General features: G+C 38.0%; 1 protein-coding gene and 1 long non-coding RNA gene across 21 annotated transcripts in view; one reads left to right on the plus strand and one right to left on the minus strand.

Annotated features, from left to right (window-relative positions):
- Positions 1 to 18,069, plus strand: part of LOC129492018 (uncharacterized) — a 99,041-nt gene that overhangs the window by 59,823 nt on the left and 21,149 nt on the right. For all 5 annotated transcript variants that reach the window (XR_010114044.1, XR_010114046.1, XR_010114045.1 and 2 more), the window contains exon 2: positions 16,829 to 17,037. This is a non-coding gene — a long non-coding RNA (uncharacterized lncRNA). The remainder of the gene's footprint in view (positions 1 to 16,828; positions 17,038 to 18,069) is intronic.
- The window catches only part of SGMS2 (sphingomyelin synthase 2), a 100,176-nt gene continuing 82,902 nt past the window's right edge, over positions 796 to 18,069 (minus strand). For 12 of the 16 annotated variants that reach the window (XM_063611100.1, XM_063611103.1, XM_063611104.1 and 9 more), the window contains one exon: positions 12,395 to 17,028. In XM_063611100.1, the coding sequence (XP_063467170.1) occupies positions 16,825 to 17,028 (204 nt within the window). In that variant the 3' untranslated portion in view covers positions 12,395 to 16,824. Of the gene's footprint in view, positions 997 to 12,394; positions 17,029 to 18,069 lie in introns of those variants that run through there. The other 4 variants (XR_010114038.1, XR_008660698.2, XR_010114039.1 and 1 more) reach the window with 2 other exon arrangements.

Raw genomic sequence — 18,069 nt, forward strand, 5'->3', positions numbered from 1 at the left:
TGCCCAGCGGAGGGGATTGGCGGGCTAGGGGGCGCGGGACCTGAAGTTTGCCCCGAAGTGCCGTTACGCCCCTTTGCAGGGTGGGGCTTGGCGGTGACTGTCCCTGAAATTGGGATGCTGGCAACACAACCTTGCGCTCTGATTGGCTGTTGGTTTCCCTTGTGCCATTCGTTTGTCATTATCACTCGTTTGTCAGCTGACAAACGCATGGTTATGAAGTGCATAAACCGTGCTAGGATCTGTACTGAGTGCGGGAAACTGGTGAACAGGCCCGTGAGATGGCTCGGCCTTCGCACCTGTACCCTGAGCTGGGAGAATGGGGTCAACGCCCTATTCCTGCATGCTTCGGTGTAGTAGTGAAGACGGGGTTCTTTATCCAAACCGGGATTCGCAGCACCCTTTCCTCCACGCAGAGACAGCAGGATGCTGGGAAGCTGTGGAATGCAGAATCTGTGGGTGTCGGTTTGGCAGCCAACTCTGCGGAAGGAATGATGGCGGGAGTAGGGGGAGCGAGGGGCGAGCAGCGAGGCACGAGGAGTCACGTTCTGAGAGCTTGCCCTGGGCTAGAAAACTTATGCGGAGAGCGAAAGCTGTGTCCATTCCTGCGTGTGGCCTGGGTGCATTAGAAAATGTACTTAAATCCAGAAATAGCGAAACCAGAATTTGCTTGGTGGATTTAAGTAGCTAGAAATATGAAAAGAAAATAACCGGTTGGGGGAGGGGTGGCAATATTATTATCGGTGTTAGACAACACTTAAAAGGCTGAGGTTGAAATATTAGATATGAATTGTATAATACTTTAAAAACAAAGTCTTACTTTATTTAATCTTCCCAGATAATGGCTTTCCTGATAAGGGCTTCCCTTTCTCTCTTGTTTAGGCCAAATCCTGTAGTTTCTGTTCAAGTTGGGTTGAGCATAGAATTGTCTGTACTGGGCCATTTTTCTAGCCTTTTCATTTTTCTCCATACATTAAAAGTTTGAACACCACGCTGTACCTATAAAAATGTGACCAAAGAAAGCATAGTGAGTCCTCTATTTTATTTAAATAAATACATTATCAATTTTATTTTTCTATAAACAAATGATGCCAGTAGGATATGTTAAATTTCAAGTCCACTCTGTTCTCATATTCTTTTTGACATGCTTTTCATGTTATTTTAAGCTTATGCACCCCAAACAAAAAAAAACCTCCACACCTCTCATCTTCTATAATTAACCACTACTTGTGAGATTACTTTTCTCATTTTTTTTGAATTTTTGAATTGTTAAGTTTTTAAAAATTTAAACTATGTGTTTGTAGATATGATCTTCAACATGACATTCTGGATGTCATCTGATTCTAGGGCTTTGCTCTCCGAAACAGTAGCCACTATATACATCATCCCATACAAGCAATTTAAATTCATAAATGATTTTAAAATAGTTGAAGCTGTGACTAATTTAACAACTCCAACAGCCACCCTTTTATATTGTACAGGATGTAACTGCACGTGTAGTGTTTTCCTAAATCTCTCATTTTCACTAGGTTAACAGCTCTGTGGGGCAGATAGGAAATCTGGGCTGAATTCGGCCTCTCCTCACCACTGTATGTTGAAGCCCTAACCCCCCAGTGCCTCAGAATAAGACTGTATTTGGAGAAAGGGCCTTTAAAGAGGTAATTAAGCTAAAATGGAGTCCTGTGGATGGGCTGTTACCAATATGACTGGTGTCTAAAGAAGAGGAGATAAGGACACAGAGAGGAAAGAGGATGTGAGGACACAGTCAGAAGGCAGCCATCTACAAGTCAGGAGAGAGGTCTCAGAAGAAATCAACCCTGCTGACACCTTGAGTTTTGACTTCTAGTCTCCAGGACAGTGAGGATGTAAGTATAAATTTCTGTTGTTTAAAACATCCAGTCTGTAGTACTTTGTTATGGCTGCCCTAGCAAACGAATACAGGAAGTGATATTGTTCATATTATGGATACACTTTTTATTATTATTATTATTTTTTGTGATGGTATCTCGCTTTTTCACCCAGGCTGGAATGCAGTGGTGTGATCTCTGCTCACTGCAACCTCCGCCTCCCAGGTTCAAGCAATTCTCCTGTCTCAGCCTCCCAGTAGCTGGGATTACAGGCCCGCATCACCACACCTGGCAAATTTTGTATTTGTAGTAGAGACAGGGTTTCACCATGTTGGCCAGGCTGGTCTCGGACTTCTGACCTCAGGTAATCTGCCTGCTTCAGTCTCCCAAAGTGCTGGGATTACAGACGAGAGCCACCATGCCCAGCTGGATACACTATTTTAAACATGAAACTACACAGCTCATTCAGTGCTCCTTAAGGATGAATTTCCCCAAATTACATTCAGGGCGATTTTGCCACATAAAGGAAGACTTTCTGCTTCATCTCTCTTATTTTATATAGGTAAAAAAATAATAGCAGAAGTAGTAAAGGAAGAGAATACTAAGAGATCTTTTGGGTGGGAAGAAGTGGTAAGAAAGATAGAGGATTATGGGAAAAAAATCATTTTTATTGAGACCCTAAAGATAATTTTAAACCACTCACTTTCCTACCTATATCCTTCTTGTTCTACATGGATTTTGGCCAGAATTCTTGGTTACAGTATATCCGAAATACCTGAGTACTTATTTTGTTATAAAGAGTGGTATTAAAGTACTCTATTTGTAAAACTACAATTGTTCAGTTGGTTTGTAATTCTCTGGGAAGTAAGTGCCACACACCACACCTATCCAGAGTCAATGAGCATGAACAGAGAGAGTGCAAGGCTTAAGAAGGGTTTGAAAAATGCTAATGAAAAGAGAAAGTAGAAATGTTATTGGCAGTATTTAGTTGCACAACTCCACTGGCCATTTAAAAATTAACACCTTTGTTCCCTTTAAGTTCTTATGATTTGCTTCGTATATACTCCTTTGAGTGTCTTCTATATATGTGTTTATGTACTCTCTGAGTCTCCATGTTCCTGAACTAAAATTGGGATGATAAATATACCTATATCAAGCATAGGGATTAAATAAAATAACTAGCAACTAGTACTCAATACATAAAAGCTGTAATTATAATAGTTATCGCTGGGTTCTTGGTAATAGTTTAAACTTAATAGGTTGTCACTATTGCTGCCTCTTATTCGCACCTTGCAGATTTACCAGCTTTTTCCAAGATTAGAATGTGAGACTTGCCAGGATATTGTTTCCTATATTTAGCCTTTATGTCTTGTATAATGAATAAATAAACGTGCCTATCTTCAGTATTACTCATTTCATTCCTCTCCACTTGCATGTATTATGCATGATTTACTTGGAGAAGAGATGACGGGAGAAAGGCCCCTGAAAAAAATCTAAATATCAGTATAAGGCAGAATCTCAAAAGTCACAAAATCCAATTCCGAAAACATCCCTTTATTTGGTCAAAGTGGTGCCACTCAGGATTAGGACACATTTTTTATTTAACACCAAAATGAACACAATCCAGATGTCCTTCAACAAAAGAGGGGGGCAGGGGAAGGGGAAACTATGGTATACCTATTTGATAGATCACTACACCAAATAAAAATCAATCAGTTATGACACACTCTACAGCGTGGATAAATATCAAAAAACATGCCGAGTGAAAAAAGCCAGGTACAAGAGTACGTACTCAATAGCTGCATTTATATGACGTCTGGAACAAACAAAATGAACCTATGGTGATAGACATTAGAACAGGCTGGATTGTTTGGAAAGGGAAATTGAAAAATTTTTCTAGGGTGGTAGAAATGTTCTATATCTTGACTGAAGTGTTGGTTACTTGGATGTATGCTCTTGTCAAAACTTAACTGTGCATTTCACTATAGGTAAATTATACCTCAGTAAAACAATTTTTTTAAAAAAGCCAGTATCTTGGCGAAAAAGACATGGTGAAGTAAGAAGACTTAGCAGACTTAATTTATGAGATGCACCTATTGTGAGGTGGGTACCCATAGGAACAGTTAGTCACTTTAGTTAGCCTGGCCACAATTGTTACCGATTCCTGACATTTTATTTTTGTGTAGGCCAAAGCGTTGCTGAATTCTCTGTTCCTTATTTCTTCCTCATTTACTTCCATTTACTATGCAGAAGTCATCGTGGAAACCACATGGAGACCTCTGTCCAAATCTAACTGGGTTGGCCAGGGTACATTGTTAACATTTCTGATTTGTTTTCTTCATCTGGCCAAAGGAGAGAGTTGTAACACAAGGACTCTTAGATTCCTCTGGTCTCTAACATTCTTCTTCTTAAGTGGATTCTTAGGACTTTGACTTTGGCTTCTGATTAACAACATGCTTAGTCAATAAAATCTGAAAGAATAAATTATATTTACATGGCAAAGTATAAGCCAGTTACTTCAATAAAACTAACACAAGGGGGTTGGGCGGGGTGGCCCGTGCCTGTAATCCCGGTACTTTGGGAGGCCGAGGCAGGCAGATCACTGGAGGTCAGGAGTTTGAGACCAGCCTGGCAAACATGGTGAAACTCCGTCTCTACTAAAAACAAACAAACAAAAAATTAGCTGGGCGTGGTGGCACATGCCTGTAATCCCAGCTTCTTGGGAGGCTGAGGCAGGAGAATCGCTTCAAACCTGGAGGCGGAGGTTTCAGTGAACTGAGATCACGCCACTGCATCCCACCCTGGGCAAGAAAGCAAGACTCTGTCTCAAAAAAGAAAAAAAAAAAAAAAACTAACTAACACAAGATTGTTACCTCCTGGTTTAGGTAACTGTGCTTGGCCCTCTGCCTAATAATGAAGTCTTATTTCTAAACCTCACTAAGAATGAAGTTTTAGAAAGGAAGGACATTGAAAGGTTATTTACTTCGTCTTTTAGGCAAGAACATACTCATTGCAAACCAGATATTTCAAAGCCAATATTTTATTCTGCTTTTTAAAAGAGTAATACAGTTTTCACAGAAAATTTGAAAATGCAGGAAACTATAAAGGAGCCAACTATCACCTTTTTATTCTTACCAGAGGTAATCATTTATAACATTTATGTATATATTCTTCTAGTCTTATGTATTTCTTAACTTTATAAATATTCCTATTTATAATATTCACATATTTATACATATATGAATGAAAAGATATCATTAACATTTTCCATGTTGTTCTCCCAAAAATCTTTTTTTTTAATACTTTAAGTTCTAGGGTACGTGTGCACGACGTGAAGGTTTGTTACATAGGTATACATGTGTCATGTTGGTTTGCTGCACCCATCAACTCATCATTTACATTAGGTATTTCTCATAATGCTATCCCTCCCCCAGCCCCCACCCCCCCACAAGCCCCAGTGTGTGATGTTCCCTGCCCTGTGTCCATGTGTTCTCATTGTTCAACTCCCACCTATGAGTAAGAACATGTGGTGTTTGGTTTTCTGTCTTTGTGACAGTTTACTTAGAATCATGATTTCCAACGTCATCCATGTCCCTGCAAAGGACATGAACTCATTCATCCTTTTTTATGGCTGCATAGTATTCCATGGTGTATACATGCCACATTTTCTTAATTCAGTCTATCATTGATGGACATTTGCGTTGGTTCCAAGTCTTTGCTATTGTGAACAGTGCCGCAAATAAACATACTGTGTGCGTGTGTCTTTATAGTAGCATGATTTATAATCCTTTGGGTATATACCCAGTAATGGGATCACTGGGTCAAATGGTATTTCTAGTTCTAGATCCTTGAAGAATCGCCACACTGTCTTCCACAATGGTTGAACTAATTTACAGTCCCACCAACAGTGTAAAAGTGTTCCTATTTCTCCACATCCTCTCCAGCATCTGTTGTTTCCTGACTTTTTAATGACGCCATTCTAACTGGTGTGAGATGGTATCTCACTGTGGTTTTGATTTGCATTTCTCTGATGACCAGTGATGATGAGCATGTTTTCATGTGTCTGTTGGCTGCATACATGTCTTCTTTTGAGAAGTGTCTGTTCATATCCTTTGTCCACTTTTTGATGGGGTTGTTTTTTTCTTGTAAATTTGTTTAAGTTCTTTGTATATTATGGATATTAGCCCTTTGTCAGATGAGTAGATTCCAAAAATTTTCTCCCATTCTGCAGGTTGCTTGTTCACTCTGATGATAGTTCCTTTTGCTGTCCAGAAGCTCTTTAGCTTAATTAGATCCCATTTGTCAATTTTGGCTTTTGTTGCCATTGCTTTTGGTGTTTTAGTCGTGAAGTCTTTGCCCATGCCTATGTCCTGAATGGTATTTTTTTTTTTTTTTTTGAGACAGAGTCTCACTCTGTCACCCAGGCTGGAGTGCAGTGGTGCGATCTTGGCTCACTGCCACCTCCGCCTCCCATGTTCAAGTGATTCTCCTGCCTCAGCCTCCCGAGTAGCTGGGATTACAGGCACCTGCCACCTCACTCAGCTAATTTTTGTATTTTTAGTAGAGATGGGGTTTCACCATGTTAGCCAGGCAGGTCTCAAACTCCTGACCTCATGATCCACCTGCCTTGGCCTCCCAAAGTGCTGGGATTACAGGCATAAGCCACTGCGCCTGGCTCATTTTTAAAAAAATTTATTATTATTATTATTTATTATTATTATTATTATTATTATTTTATGAGATAGAGTCTTGCTGTGTCGCCCAGGCTGGAGTGCAGTGGCACAATCTTGGCTCACTGCAACCTCCACCTGCCAGGTTCAACTGATTCTCATGCCTCAGCTTCCCAAGTAGCTGGGATTATAGGCGTGTGCCACCACACCTCGGTAATTTTTGTTGTTGTATTTTTAGTAGAGACAGGTTTTGCCATGTTAGCCAGGCTGGTCTTGAACTCCTGGCCTCAAGTGATCCTCTTGCCTCCCACAAATCATTTTTAATTACTATATTCTAGCCCAGGGATCAGCAGTCTTTGCCTGAAAAGGACCAAATAGTAAATATTTCAGATTTTGTGTGCCATATGGTCTCTGTCACAACTGTGTAACTCTGCTTGCCGTGGGAACAGGAAAGCAGCCACTGATAATAAGTAAATAAATGGGAATGGCTATTTCCAATAAAATTTGCTTTGTGAAAAAAGGCAGCAGCTGTGCTTAGCCTGCAGGCTTTTATTTCCTGACACTTGAATTTAAAAAAATCTAGTCCATTGTTTAAAAATATTTCGAAGTTTAACCAATAGCCAGTTGTTGACCCTCCTTACGGGTTTTTTGCTATTATAAACCATAGTGGGATATATACATCTTTGATTATTTCAGTAGGATAAATATACCAAAAAGAACTGGTACATTTCTAAGGCTATGGATACATAAAGTGTACACATGCACACACACACACACACTTTTTCCTTCCTACCTCTCGGAGTTACTTGTATTAAAAGTGTGATATATCCTTTTGGATTTCTTATGTTTACATAATTTCCCTCCTGCTTCCCCATAAATGGCATCATACTCTACTTTTGGTTAATTAACCTGCTCTTTTAACCTATCAATGTATTTTGAGAATCTCACCATGCCAATGAGTATCCATCAGCCTCATCCTTTTTAATAGCTGTCTGGTAATTTCACTGAATAGACTCTTCATCAGTAGACTTTTACTGGAGCACACCAATTGTCATGAACTATTCTCAGCACTGGGGATACTATCTAAGCAAAACAAAGTGCTTGCCCTTCGAAGAGCTTTTTAGTGGGGGAAGACAAAAGATGGACAGGCCAGTCATGGTGGCTCAAGCCTGTAATCCCAGCACTTTTGGAAGCTGAGGAGGGTGGATTGCTCAAGCCCAGGAGTTTGAGATCAGCCTGCACAACATGGTAAAACTCCATCTCTACAAAAGATAGAAAGAGATGGACAAATGTATGATGTCAATTGGTGATAAGTACTATGGAGGAAATAAGGCACACGAAGAGGATGGTAGGAATTGCTCTGTGTGTGTGTGTGTGTGTGTGTGTGTGTGTGTGTGTGTGTGTAGGGGAGTGTTTTATTTCATTTAGGTTGTTCAGGGAAGGCCTCTTTTAAATAGACAGCTGATCACCTGATGGACGGCTTTTAGATACCTGTAGAAAGAACATTCCAGACAGAGGAAATGGTAAGTGTAAAGGCCCTGAGGCTGAGGTGTGCTGGGAGTTTTCCAGGAACAAGGAGTCCACCTGGCTAGAGTGGAAAGAGGAAGGGCAAGGTGGTAAGAGATGGAATCAGAGAGGTAGCAATGTAGGGCATTTTAGAGATGTTGATCTTTACTCTCAGTAAGATGGTGCATCACTGAAGAGTTTTTGAGAAGGAATGCCATCATTTGGCTTGTATTTTAACAGAATCACTTTTGCTGCCTCTAAAGGGGCAAAGGTCAAACCAAGGAGCCCCTTAAGAAATCAATTTAAGTATGTCACAATGTATTACTCAAATCCTCTATTAGTAAATATCTAAGTTATTTTCGGTTTCTTTCAATTAAAAATATGCTGAAATATCGGGAGTTTTTTGGGGTTTTTTACTGTGGTAAAAATATGTATAACATTTACCATGTTAGCCATTTCTAAGTGTACAGTTCAGTGGCATTAAGTACATTCACAGTGTTGTGTAACTATCACTGCTATTTCCAGAAGTGTTTTATTATTCCAAATAGAAACTCTGTACCTAATAAGCAACAATTTGTCATTCTCCCTTTCCTTTAGTCATAAGCTCTATTCCGTTTGTCTTTATAAACTTGCCTATTCTAGGTACCTCATTTAAGGTGAATCATATGATATTTGTCCTTTTGTATCTGGCTTATTAAACTTAGAATAACATTTTCAAGGTTTACTCATGTTTGTAGCGTGTGTCAGAATTCCATTCCTTTTAATAGCTGAATAATACTCCATTGTTGTGTATATATCACATTGTTTCTCCTTTCATCTGTTGATAGACACATAGATTGTTTCCACCTTTGGGCTACTGTGAATAATACTATGAACAGTGGTGTGCAAATATCTCTTTGAGTCCTTGATTTCAATTTATTTGGCTATATACAGAGGAGTAAAATTGCTGGATCATATGGTAATTCTTTTGGGGACCCAACATGCTGTTCTCTACAGAAGCTGCACTATTTTACACTCCCACCAGCAACGATAAGGGTTGCAATTTCTTTTATTATTTTTTAATGGGTTCTGTAAATGGAGAATGCAATTTGTTTATATCCTCACCAACACGTGTCATTTTGTGTTTGTCTTTTCGTTAACAGCCATCCTAATGGTAGTAAAGTGTATCTCATTGTGGTTTTGGACTTGTATTTTTCTAATGACTAATGATGCTGAGCATCTTCTCATATGCTTTCTGGACATTTATATATATTCTTTGGAGAAATGTCTATTCAAATCTTTTGCCCATTTTTGAATTAGGTTGTTTGGTTGTTGCTGAGTTGTAGGATCATTTTAGATATTCTGAATACGAATCCTTTATCATAGGGGTCCCCAACCCCCAGGCTGCAGACTGGTACCAGTCCATGGCCTGTTAGGAGCTGGGCTGCATAGTAAGAGGTGAATAGGAGGCCTGTGAGCATGCATGACCACCTGAGCTCCACCTCCTTTCAGATGAGTGGTGGCATTAGATTCTCATAGTAATGACTTAATAAGTCATTACCCAGTCCAAGGTCATAAAGAGCTTCATCTGTTTCTTCTAAGAGTTTCATAGTTTTGGCTCTTAAATTTAGGTCTTTGATCCATTTTTTGCATTAATTTTTGTACGGGATATAAGGTAACAGTCTGACTTCATTCTTTTGTATGTAGATTTCCAATTTTCACAGAACTGTGAATGATGAGAGTTTGCTTCTGAAACTAATTTCCTAACAAAACCCTAACAAACTGTGATGGTGACCATAGTAATTATGACAGGGAGGCAGCAAGCTATAGCCCACAAAAACAAAACTCAATTTCTAGCTCTAACATTTATGAACCCTTTCATGTCATGAAATGGGGTCACCTTCTCTTGCCTTGCTTACTTCACAGGGTTTTGTGAAGATTAAAGAATGTATGCCAAGCGTTAACTGTAAAATGCTATGTTTGATTACAGGTGCCACATATGGATTAAATGTGCATTTTATATATATATGTATATATAAATATATACATATACACGCACATAGTAATACATAATCCATTACTATCCTAACTTATATTAATACAGTATTATGCTTCTGATATTCTTATGTATTAGAAGAAAATAAAATTTACATGTCAATTCATGAAGCATCTATGACTTTACTTACAAGCCCACAAGTTAGCCTGTTCCTGTTTCACTGGATGCTAGGAGAAGACACAAGACTCCTGAGTCAGAGACAAAGGACTTCACTACACATAGCACAGCAGTAGCCAAAGTGTCAGCATGGTCCCTTTGGCTCCCTTGTCTCTGAAATCCCATGGGGATGACTTGGAGAGGTCAAGACAGATGTTACATATGCAGTGGGTTTGCACCTCAACTGAGGACCACTGAGCTTGGCATTTTTACTGCTTTACAGTAAACAGAAAAAAAGACTTCTCTTTATTTAGGGTGATATGCTATCTCATTACTTAACATTGCTTACTGCAAATACAATCCTGAGAAATGGCCTAGGTAACAGGAGTTAGGGCCTTGCACTCAGCATGCCCAGCAAAAAATGTGCTGGATGGATGCTCAGAGCCCATGGCACATTACCTCTCCCAACCTTTGGATGAGATAAAACATGACCTCTCCCAACCTTTGGATGAGATAAAATTTGATGTCTGTTTTGCAATTTTGCTAAAATATTAAATAGAAAAGAATGGTAAAATTCAGTGACAATGCATCCAGAAAAGCAATTCACTTCCACTTCTGGAACATCTAGCTGGCTATGAAGGCCCTGACCAACATTTCCTAAAACTTACAAACATTTCCTAAGACTTGCATATATTTTATGCAATTGAATTTCTTATGATGTGACTTAGGAGTTATGGGCGAGTCTTACAGTGCAGACATTCCCACTTAAATGTCAGGAATTTTATGTATCTGCAGCTCTAGTGCATGGCACACAGAATCACACAAATGGTTGGTGAACATAGTCTAGTTTCCTGTCTTCCTATGTCTCAGCAGGAGATTCAAAATATCAAGGAAGATGAATATTATCAAAAGTTGTGGTGACCTCTTAATAGCATGATCATCTGGAGAGACTGAAGGCATTACGCAGGGTCAAGACTGTAATGACCTGCAATCAAAAAACCTTACAGACTTGAAGCTGAGTCCGTCGTTAAGTAGGCATATAGATCATATAGATACTTTTCTATCTTTAAATGTGGTGGGGATGAGATGGGGGTTGAAGTAAGCGAATTTAAATTCACTTTCTAGTGAGACTAGCATCTAATCCCGGTGGCAAAACTTGTTTGGACACACCACTACATTCTAATTCTAAAATCAACAGCTGTGAGGTAGAGATCTCAAACCAAGCATGAATGATCACCATTCTTTTTTGTTTTAAAGTGATTTTTATTACTTAGGAAACTTGCCCATGATTAATGTGATTGAAAATGCCACTTTAACTGCAGTTGTAAAGTTCCTATTGATTCCTTATTGGAGTAAGAGACAGAGTACTACGTTAAAAAACTTCACTATCCTCAGCACTTTAAAAAATGCCCAAAGAGTTTTGTCCTCTTGTAGCAGGCACACTCAAGAGCCTTCGTATGAAGAAAACAAATGGAACCCAGAATGAATTAGCCCCTTAGTAAAAGTTCCTGTTAGTCCCTTGCACGAAGAACAAGAGTTCATGTTAGTTTCTTGCACGATGCATTCTAGATAAGGGCAGCCTTTGAAGCTATGTGGCCAGCAAAATCAGCATGCCAGTGTTTCCACAGGATGATGGGAATGTCACTGTGATGAGCTTTTCATCCAAGGTCTGAGTAGAGGTGGCAGAAAAACTATTCTGATCTATGCTACATCATTTCTAGATAATTGAAGGATAAAGCCTGGACTATCTCCTGTAACTTACTCTTTGAACCTTATTATCTTATCCTATTCACTTTACCCCACTGAATTGCTTTTACAAAATTTATCTTGGAGGAGGGACATTTGTCATCAGCAGATTCAAAACCTACTTACCACACCTTGCTGTTGCAATGTCTAGCAAACTCCAGTTGAGGACATTACCCTCGGCTTCTGTCTTGTGAAGGCATAAGGAGACCTAGTGACAGAAAGGGGTCGGCTTTTCATGAGTGACTTTGTTCTCTTGTGAACAATGAAAATCAGAATCATGGAATGTGTGATTATTTTCTTCTCTGTGAATGACCTTGTATTGTTCTGAATTTTCACCTTAAATCCACTAATTGAAAGTTATTACTTTATTTTAAAAATAGTGCTTGAAGAAAATAACCCTCTTGTGGTTTTAACAAGTACTCTAAAACTAGAACTCTTTTAAAAATGACACATTTTGTAAATGGAAAGAAACAGTAATATTAATTTTGAAAAGACTGTTGATGTCACTGTGGTTTATTAGGTAAATACAAAGTATAGGCTCTTGCATTTTTTAAAAAGCAAAACCAAAGAGATTAGAAACCAAGTACACATATCCTCTTTAGAAGAGAAACATAAATCAGTTTTAGCAATTAGGCACTTAAAAATGTAAATATAAGACAACATTATAGAAGTATAAACTATAGTTACACTCCTAAATTCCTCCTGAAATGTTTACAAACACAAAATCACAAGCATGGAAAACAAATTTCCTCTTTATCAAAAAAGGAACCTGAATTTGAATCCAATGTGATAAACCAATGATTAAGGTACTGGTGGGTAGGAGAAAAGAGCTTCTGAAATTTACATATTTGATTAAAATGTAAGCATTTCATAAAACTATCACAATAGCATACAGTAGATATCATAATGAAAAATATATGTCAGGAAAATAATGAATCTAGACTTAAAATTTTACTTTACAACAAGGCACTTAACACATTGAAACAGTACAGTAAATTTCCAAAAGAATGCAATTGGATACCTCTGAAACCTTGTAATAATATTTCTTTTGTGAATATACAGTAACATAACCATACATTTTGCAGCATTAATCATTGCATAGGAGGTAAATTAAATAATGAATTCTGACTTGGCAATTAGATTAGTTTTTGTTCATCGTTTCCTCTTTTTCTTTTAAAGGACAGTTTTAAATAATTCCACAATAAAGCACTCTTCTCATTCATGATTTATTTAGAACACAGCATAATGAGTAAGAAAATAAATCAGAACTTATAAGGTGTGTGTATCTGTATAAAAACTTATCTTTGGGTACCATTGACACGATTTTCAGTGTTTGGGTGTTGAAGTCAAGAGCACTTCTTAATAGAAGAAATATTTTCAGCAACTGAGTCAGAGGAGTTAAATTATTGCAACACAAGGACATTAAAAACAAATACTAAAAATCTTTATATATATAAATAGAAAAGCCTTCAACACATGGCATATAACTTATAATATGCTTGATTTAAACATGTAAACTCATTTATTAAGAAATTCCTTCTCACACTTCCTTACACTACAGAGGCTAGTGCATTAAGATTGGCTTAAAGTTTTCATCAGTTTTACAGTGCAAAACAAAAACAAAAAAGAATTAAGAAAGAAATGTTCAAACTATTCAAGGGGCAAGATGTGAACTTTCAATTAAAAAAGAAACTGCATGAGTTCTGTCATGTAAAAAAAAACCAAGACAACAAATTTGGTGTTTCAAAGTAAACAAAACATAGGTCATTATAAAGGGAGACACTAATGATTGTGATCATGAGAGGTAAAAATGTTCTACAAATTTTCTTTGATCAAATGGATACAAGATGAGAATTACAAGTGCCTGTAATCTGAGCACATTTTACCTTTGGGAAAGATTTAAAATGCTTTTAAAATAATTCCTTTCACATGATACTTTCAGATTATTGGCAAACAACAGAAAACAAATGCCTTTCAAAAACTTGAAAACAGGCTTTTAAAAGTGGTGTTTGCATTCCAAGTCATAAAGTATATTGCCACAAGGGGGCAATGGTAATACAAGAAATAACCCTAATGCAATGTCATCCACAAACCAGAGTAGACTCAATGCTTACTCTCAAAACAGCCTTCCTGCCACAGCAAAACTTGTTTCCCAAGATGCCAGTAAAGTAAGAAATTCACAATTAGTTCAAGTGGACTCAGGAAAGGATGCTTTATTTTCAGATCTAGTGGACGAGCTCAAAAACTAGAATCTGAGAGAACTTCATTTGAAATGATTTAGAAAAAAAATGTGGCATACTCCATAGGAATTATATGTTATAGGTATTTCACAGACAACCTAAATTACAGGAAAAGCTTCAAACAGGAGCATAGACTTAAAAAAAACAAGGATAATAAGATATGTATCTTAACTGGCAAAGAACACGTACTCCAAACATTTATGATTTCAAAGGCAAGATCATACTTGTTTTATATCCCAAACTGGCACGTTGGGTCGAAGCTCAAGTTTTCTTTCCTACATGTAAATGGGTTTTACTATTTGTTTTATTTTTCCATCTTGAAATTTTGATTCCCTCACCCTTATTTGCAAACCATGGACTTCCTCAACTCAATGACAGAGCTATACGACACATGCGTGTAAAGACATGGCAGCGGCAGTGTCCACATTGGCATCACAGGTGTTTTTAAAGTTCTTTAAAAGGTGATGGTTTTTTAAAAATAAAAAAAAACTGGATTACTTGACTAAAATCCAAGGCTGTTTCAAGGGTCTGTAGTAATTGGTGCACAATTTTTTATTTCATTAAGTTTAAACACTTATTCAATAGACGAAAAGTGAGTTATCCCGACACAGCTGAATAAGGCTGTAAGGTGTATCAGTCTGTTTTATTTGAATTAGAGGCTCAAGGAAAATACCAGTGTCAGGAGCGCAAAATCCAGGCTTCTGTGTCAGATGATTTTCTTCATAATCGGGTAAGCAGGAACTTAAAAATCAGTGTTTTCAAGCAGAACACCTTGTTCTTGCACAAGTGTTGCTAGTTAATAAATGAATATAAGCGAACATTATATAGAATTATGTCTAAACTCATGAGGTAAACTAGGTATATGTTTATTATTGGTGTATTTAATAAGAAATACTAGAAAATTCCGTGTGCTTCAAAGCCTGCCAAGGATGTTTGGGGTTTTAATTCTTGTTTAAAATAACTGAATTAAAGAGTCTTGCTTCATGACTTTAAACTCAACTACCTTTCCTTTAGTGATTATTCTATGACATACAGAAAAAGCCATTCTGAAAACATACACAAGATTTTAGCACCAAAGGATGTTGACCCTTCTGAACGATTTGCATTGTGCTTTTCTCAAGCAACTTAAAGGTCAATTTTGTGTAGTCAAGGCTGACTAGTTTATAATGATAAATTTGGGGATGTTTTCCATTCTAAATGAAAGAAAAATTTCACCTTCAATATAAACATAACTGCCTCCTTCTACCTGCATTGGCCTCTCCACCCTCTGCCCTAGTGTTGATAGCTTTGCAACCTTAAAACTTTTCTAAGGTTTTAAAAGTCTTGCAAATTAACCTTCAAGTAGTTAAGAAATTAAGCCAAGAATTATCCAAAAGATCCAATAGCATTAAATAATGCACTAAATCTGGTAACATTAAATCTGATCAGATTTTTTAATCCATTTTTGGGCATCACCTTAAAGAAATTTAGAAACAGTTATCCCCCTTCACTGTGTAGCTGTAACTAACACACTGATTCCGAGAGTATATTATAGTGCAGCACCATGTTATTTTCACAGGGTAAAAGTAAAATTACTCAATTGTGGCATATGTCCTTAGGACTAGTTATAAGAAGCTTAGTCTCTTGCTAAAAGCAAGGATACATTAACTTTCAGGTTCCATCTTGGTTTTTCCATAAAGTACAACATAAAAAGGAAGAAATCACCTTCAATGAAATTTGACCAAATATATTTCTGTGCTCCAATTAGGAGCCCTAAAATTGATCTCACACCAGGGCCTGACCTGGAAAGAAAACAGGCTCATTGCCCAAGTGGCGTGAACCTCAGTTGACACACACGTGTTTTCAGCCTGTGCTAGAAGAGTTGACTGCCCTGGGGCACCAGATCCAAATTTACAGGGCAGACAGCATCTAAGTGTGTACTCAAGGGTCACTCATTAGCAGAAACCATCTCATGTTTCCTGTGTATCTGTCATAGAGATTTTAAAGTGAAACATTTACACATATGTAAAATCTGTGGAGTGTGTCAAATACTTTCGTGTTTACTTGGATCAGCTTTCCTTTCTAAGATAAAATGATCTTTTAAAAACAAAACAAAACAAAAAAAGTGATATGTAGCGCATTGGGTGGCAGCAGCAGTGTGCACTCCTGGACTCAACCCGAACTTTCCCCGTGACAGGGTAGAAACAAAATTCACCCAAAGCTGAAGCACAACCCATGGATCTCCTCCTTGCTAAACCTAATGCTAAAAACCACTCTCAACATTAGGCTGTTCTATTTACACAGTGGCTGTAGATGTCCAGATATTTTATTTAAAATATTAACACATCTTTCTGACCTTGGGATGAAAAATATCCTGAAAAAATTCTTTAGTAGAGGGTTTTGGTGGAGAAAGAATAGAGGAAGGAGGAATATGTTCTTTGGCACCTCTTTAACAAGCTCATTAGTAAAGTCCCGGGGTAGGGGCTTGTCACCAATGAATGAAGAGCTGCAGGAGAATGTATCTTTCTCAGGATGAAGAAGAAAACCAGTCAAAGGGTAATACTTTGTTCACCTTTCTAATCATTTACACAAAATTTGGTCCATTTCTTCATTTACCAGTCAGTTCTCCTAAAATAAAAAACAAAACTATACCTTTGGTTACAGCGTTAACTCTTTTGGTGTAAGAGCTGATGCCTTTGTTTTGCTCCTCAGGTCGATTTCTCATTGTCTTCACCAATCTTCTGAACCCGTGAATACTTTTTGCATGATGATTTGAAGCAGCCAGGAGGCCAAGACAGCGGCCAGGAGAAGCAGCAAGGAATTGAGCCTTGTACATTTTTCTCAAAAAAATAAAAGATGGGGAACCACCATGCTCGAGATAAGAAATTAGTCTGTGAAGAGACCTTCAAGTTCTGTAAATGGTAGAAAAAAATTTAAATGAGACATATCTTTCTCAATTTGCATCCTAATTATTTTCTTAAATTGTCATTCACTGTAACCTAGGGAAAACAGAATTCAGAATCACATGGCAGTAATGATTTTCATGTCCTTTCCCTAACTCTACCATGACTCTAGTACCCTAACACACCTAGGTGTCTTTCCTTCCTTTGTGGCTCGTGCAATTTCTTCTGCCTGCAATTCCAGTAAGAATGGAGACTCTTGGAATGGATGTCAGAATTACTCAGGAGGAATAATTTTCAGGATGTGTGAGTGATCAAATCTAGGGGCCAAGCAAGTCAAAGAGTGAAAGAAGAGCTCAGAAGGTTGAACACGTTTAAGAGGAAAGATGAAAATTTTGGTTCAGTGGTGTCAGTAGTCACCTAGATGGAAGTGTAAGAAGGAAGATGGAAACAGGAGACTACAAAATAGGAAACAGAGCTACAAAAAGAAAGAAAGTAATCCAAAGAAAGAGCATTTATTAGTGGACACCAAGAGTTGGACGTAGATCCTTTGGAAATGTCATATTTCAATTGCTCACAAATTCTCCAAATTGACAATATGGCAAGTCTATTCAAAGATAAGTAAGTCATGGTACACAGACCAACTCTATTACACCAAGGACACATACCAAGACTAGGAGAAAACAGAGACTGGGAGGAATAATTCTGCCTTGGGACCAGAGGAAGAGAGCAAGAGAAGGCTTCCTCAAAGAGGTGGCATTTGAGCTAGCTCTTTAAGTTTGAATGGGAGAAGAAAGAAAAGGCATCTGGAAACAAGGAAGCAGCAGTAGCAAATAAGGAAGAATCAGAAGGGAAGCCAGAGAGCACCATTATCACCAAAGGATATACCAAATCCAGTCATTCATAAGCTATTTATTTTGTGTGATTTTAAACAATAGCTGCTATCGGCCGGGCATGGTGGTTCACGCCTGTAATCCTGGCACTTTGGGAGGCCGAGGCGGGAGGATCACCTGAGGTCAGGAGTTCAAGGCCAGCCTGGCCAACATGGTGAAA

This window comes from Symphalangus syndactylus, chromosome 10 (genome assembly GCF_028878055.3).
Source record: "Symphalangus syndactylus isolate Jambi chromosome 10, NHGRI_mSymSyn1-v2.1_pri, whole genome shotgun sequence".
In the NCBI taxonomy this organism is placed as follows: domain Eukaryota; kingdom Metazoa; phylum Chordata; class Mammalia; order Primates; family Hylobatidae; genus Symphalangus; species Symphalangus syndactylus.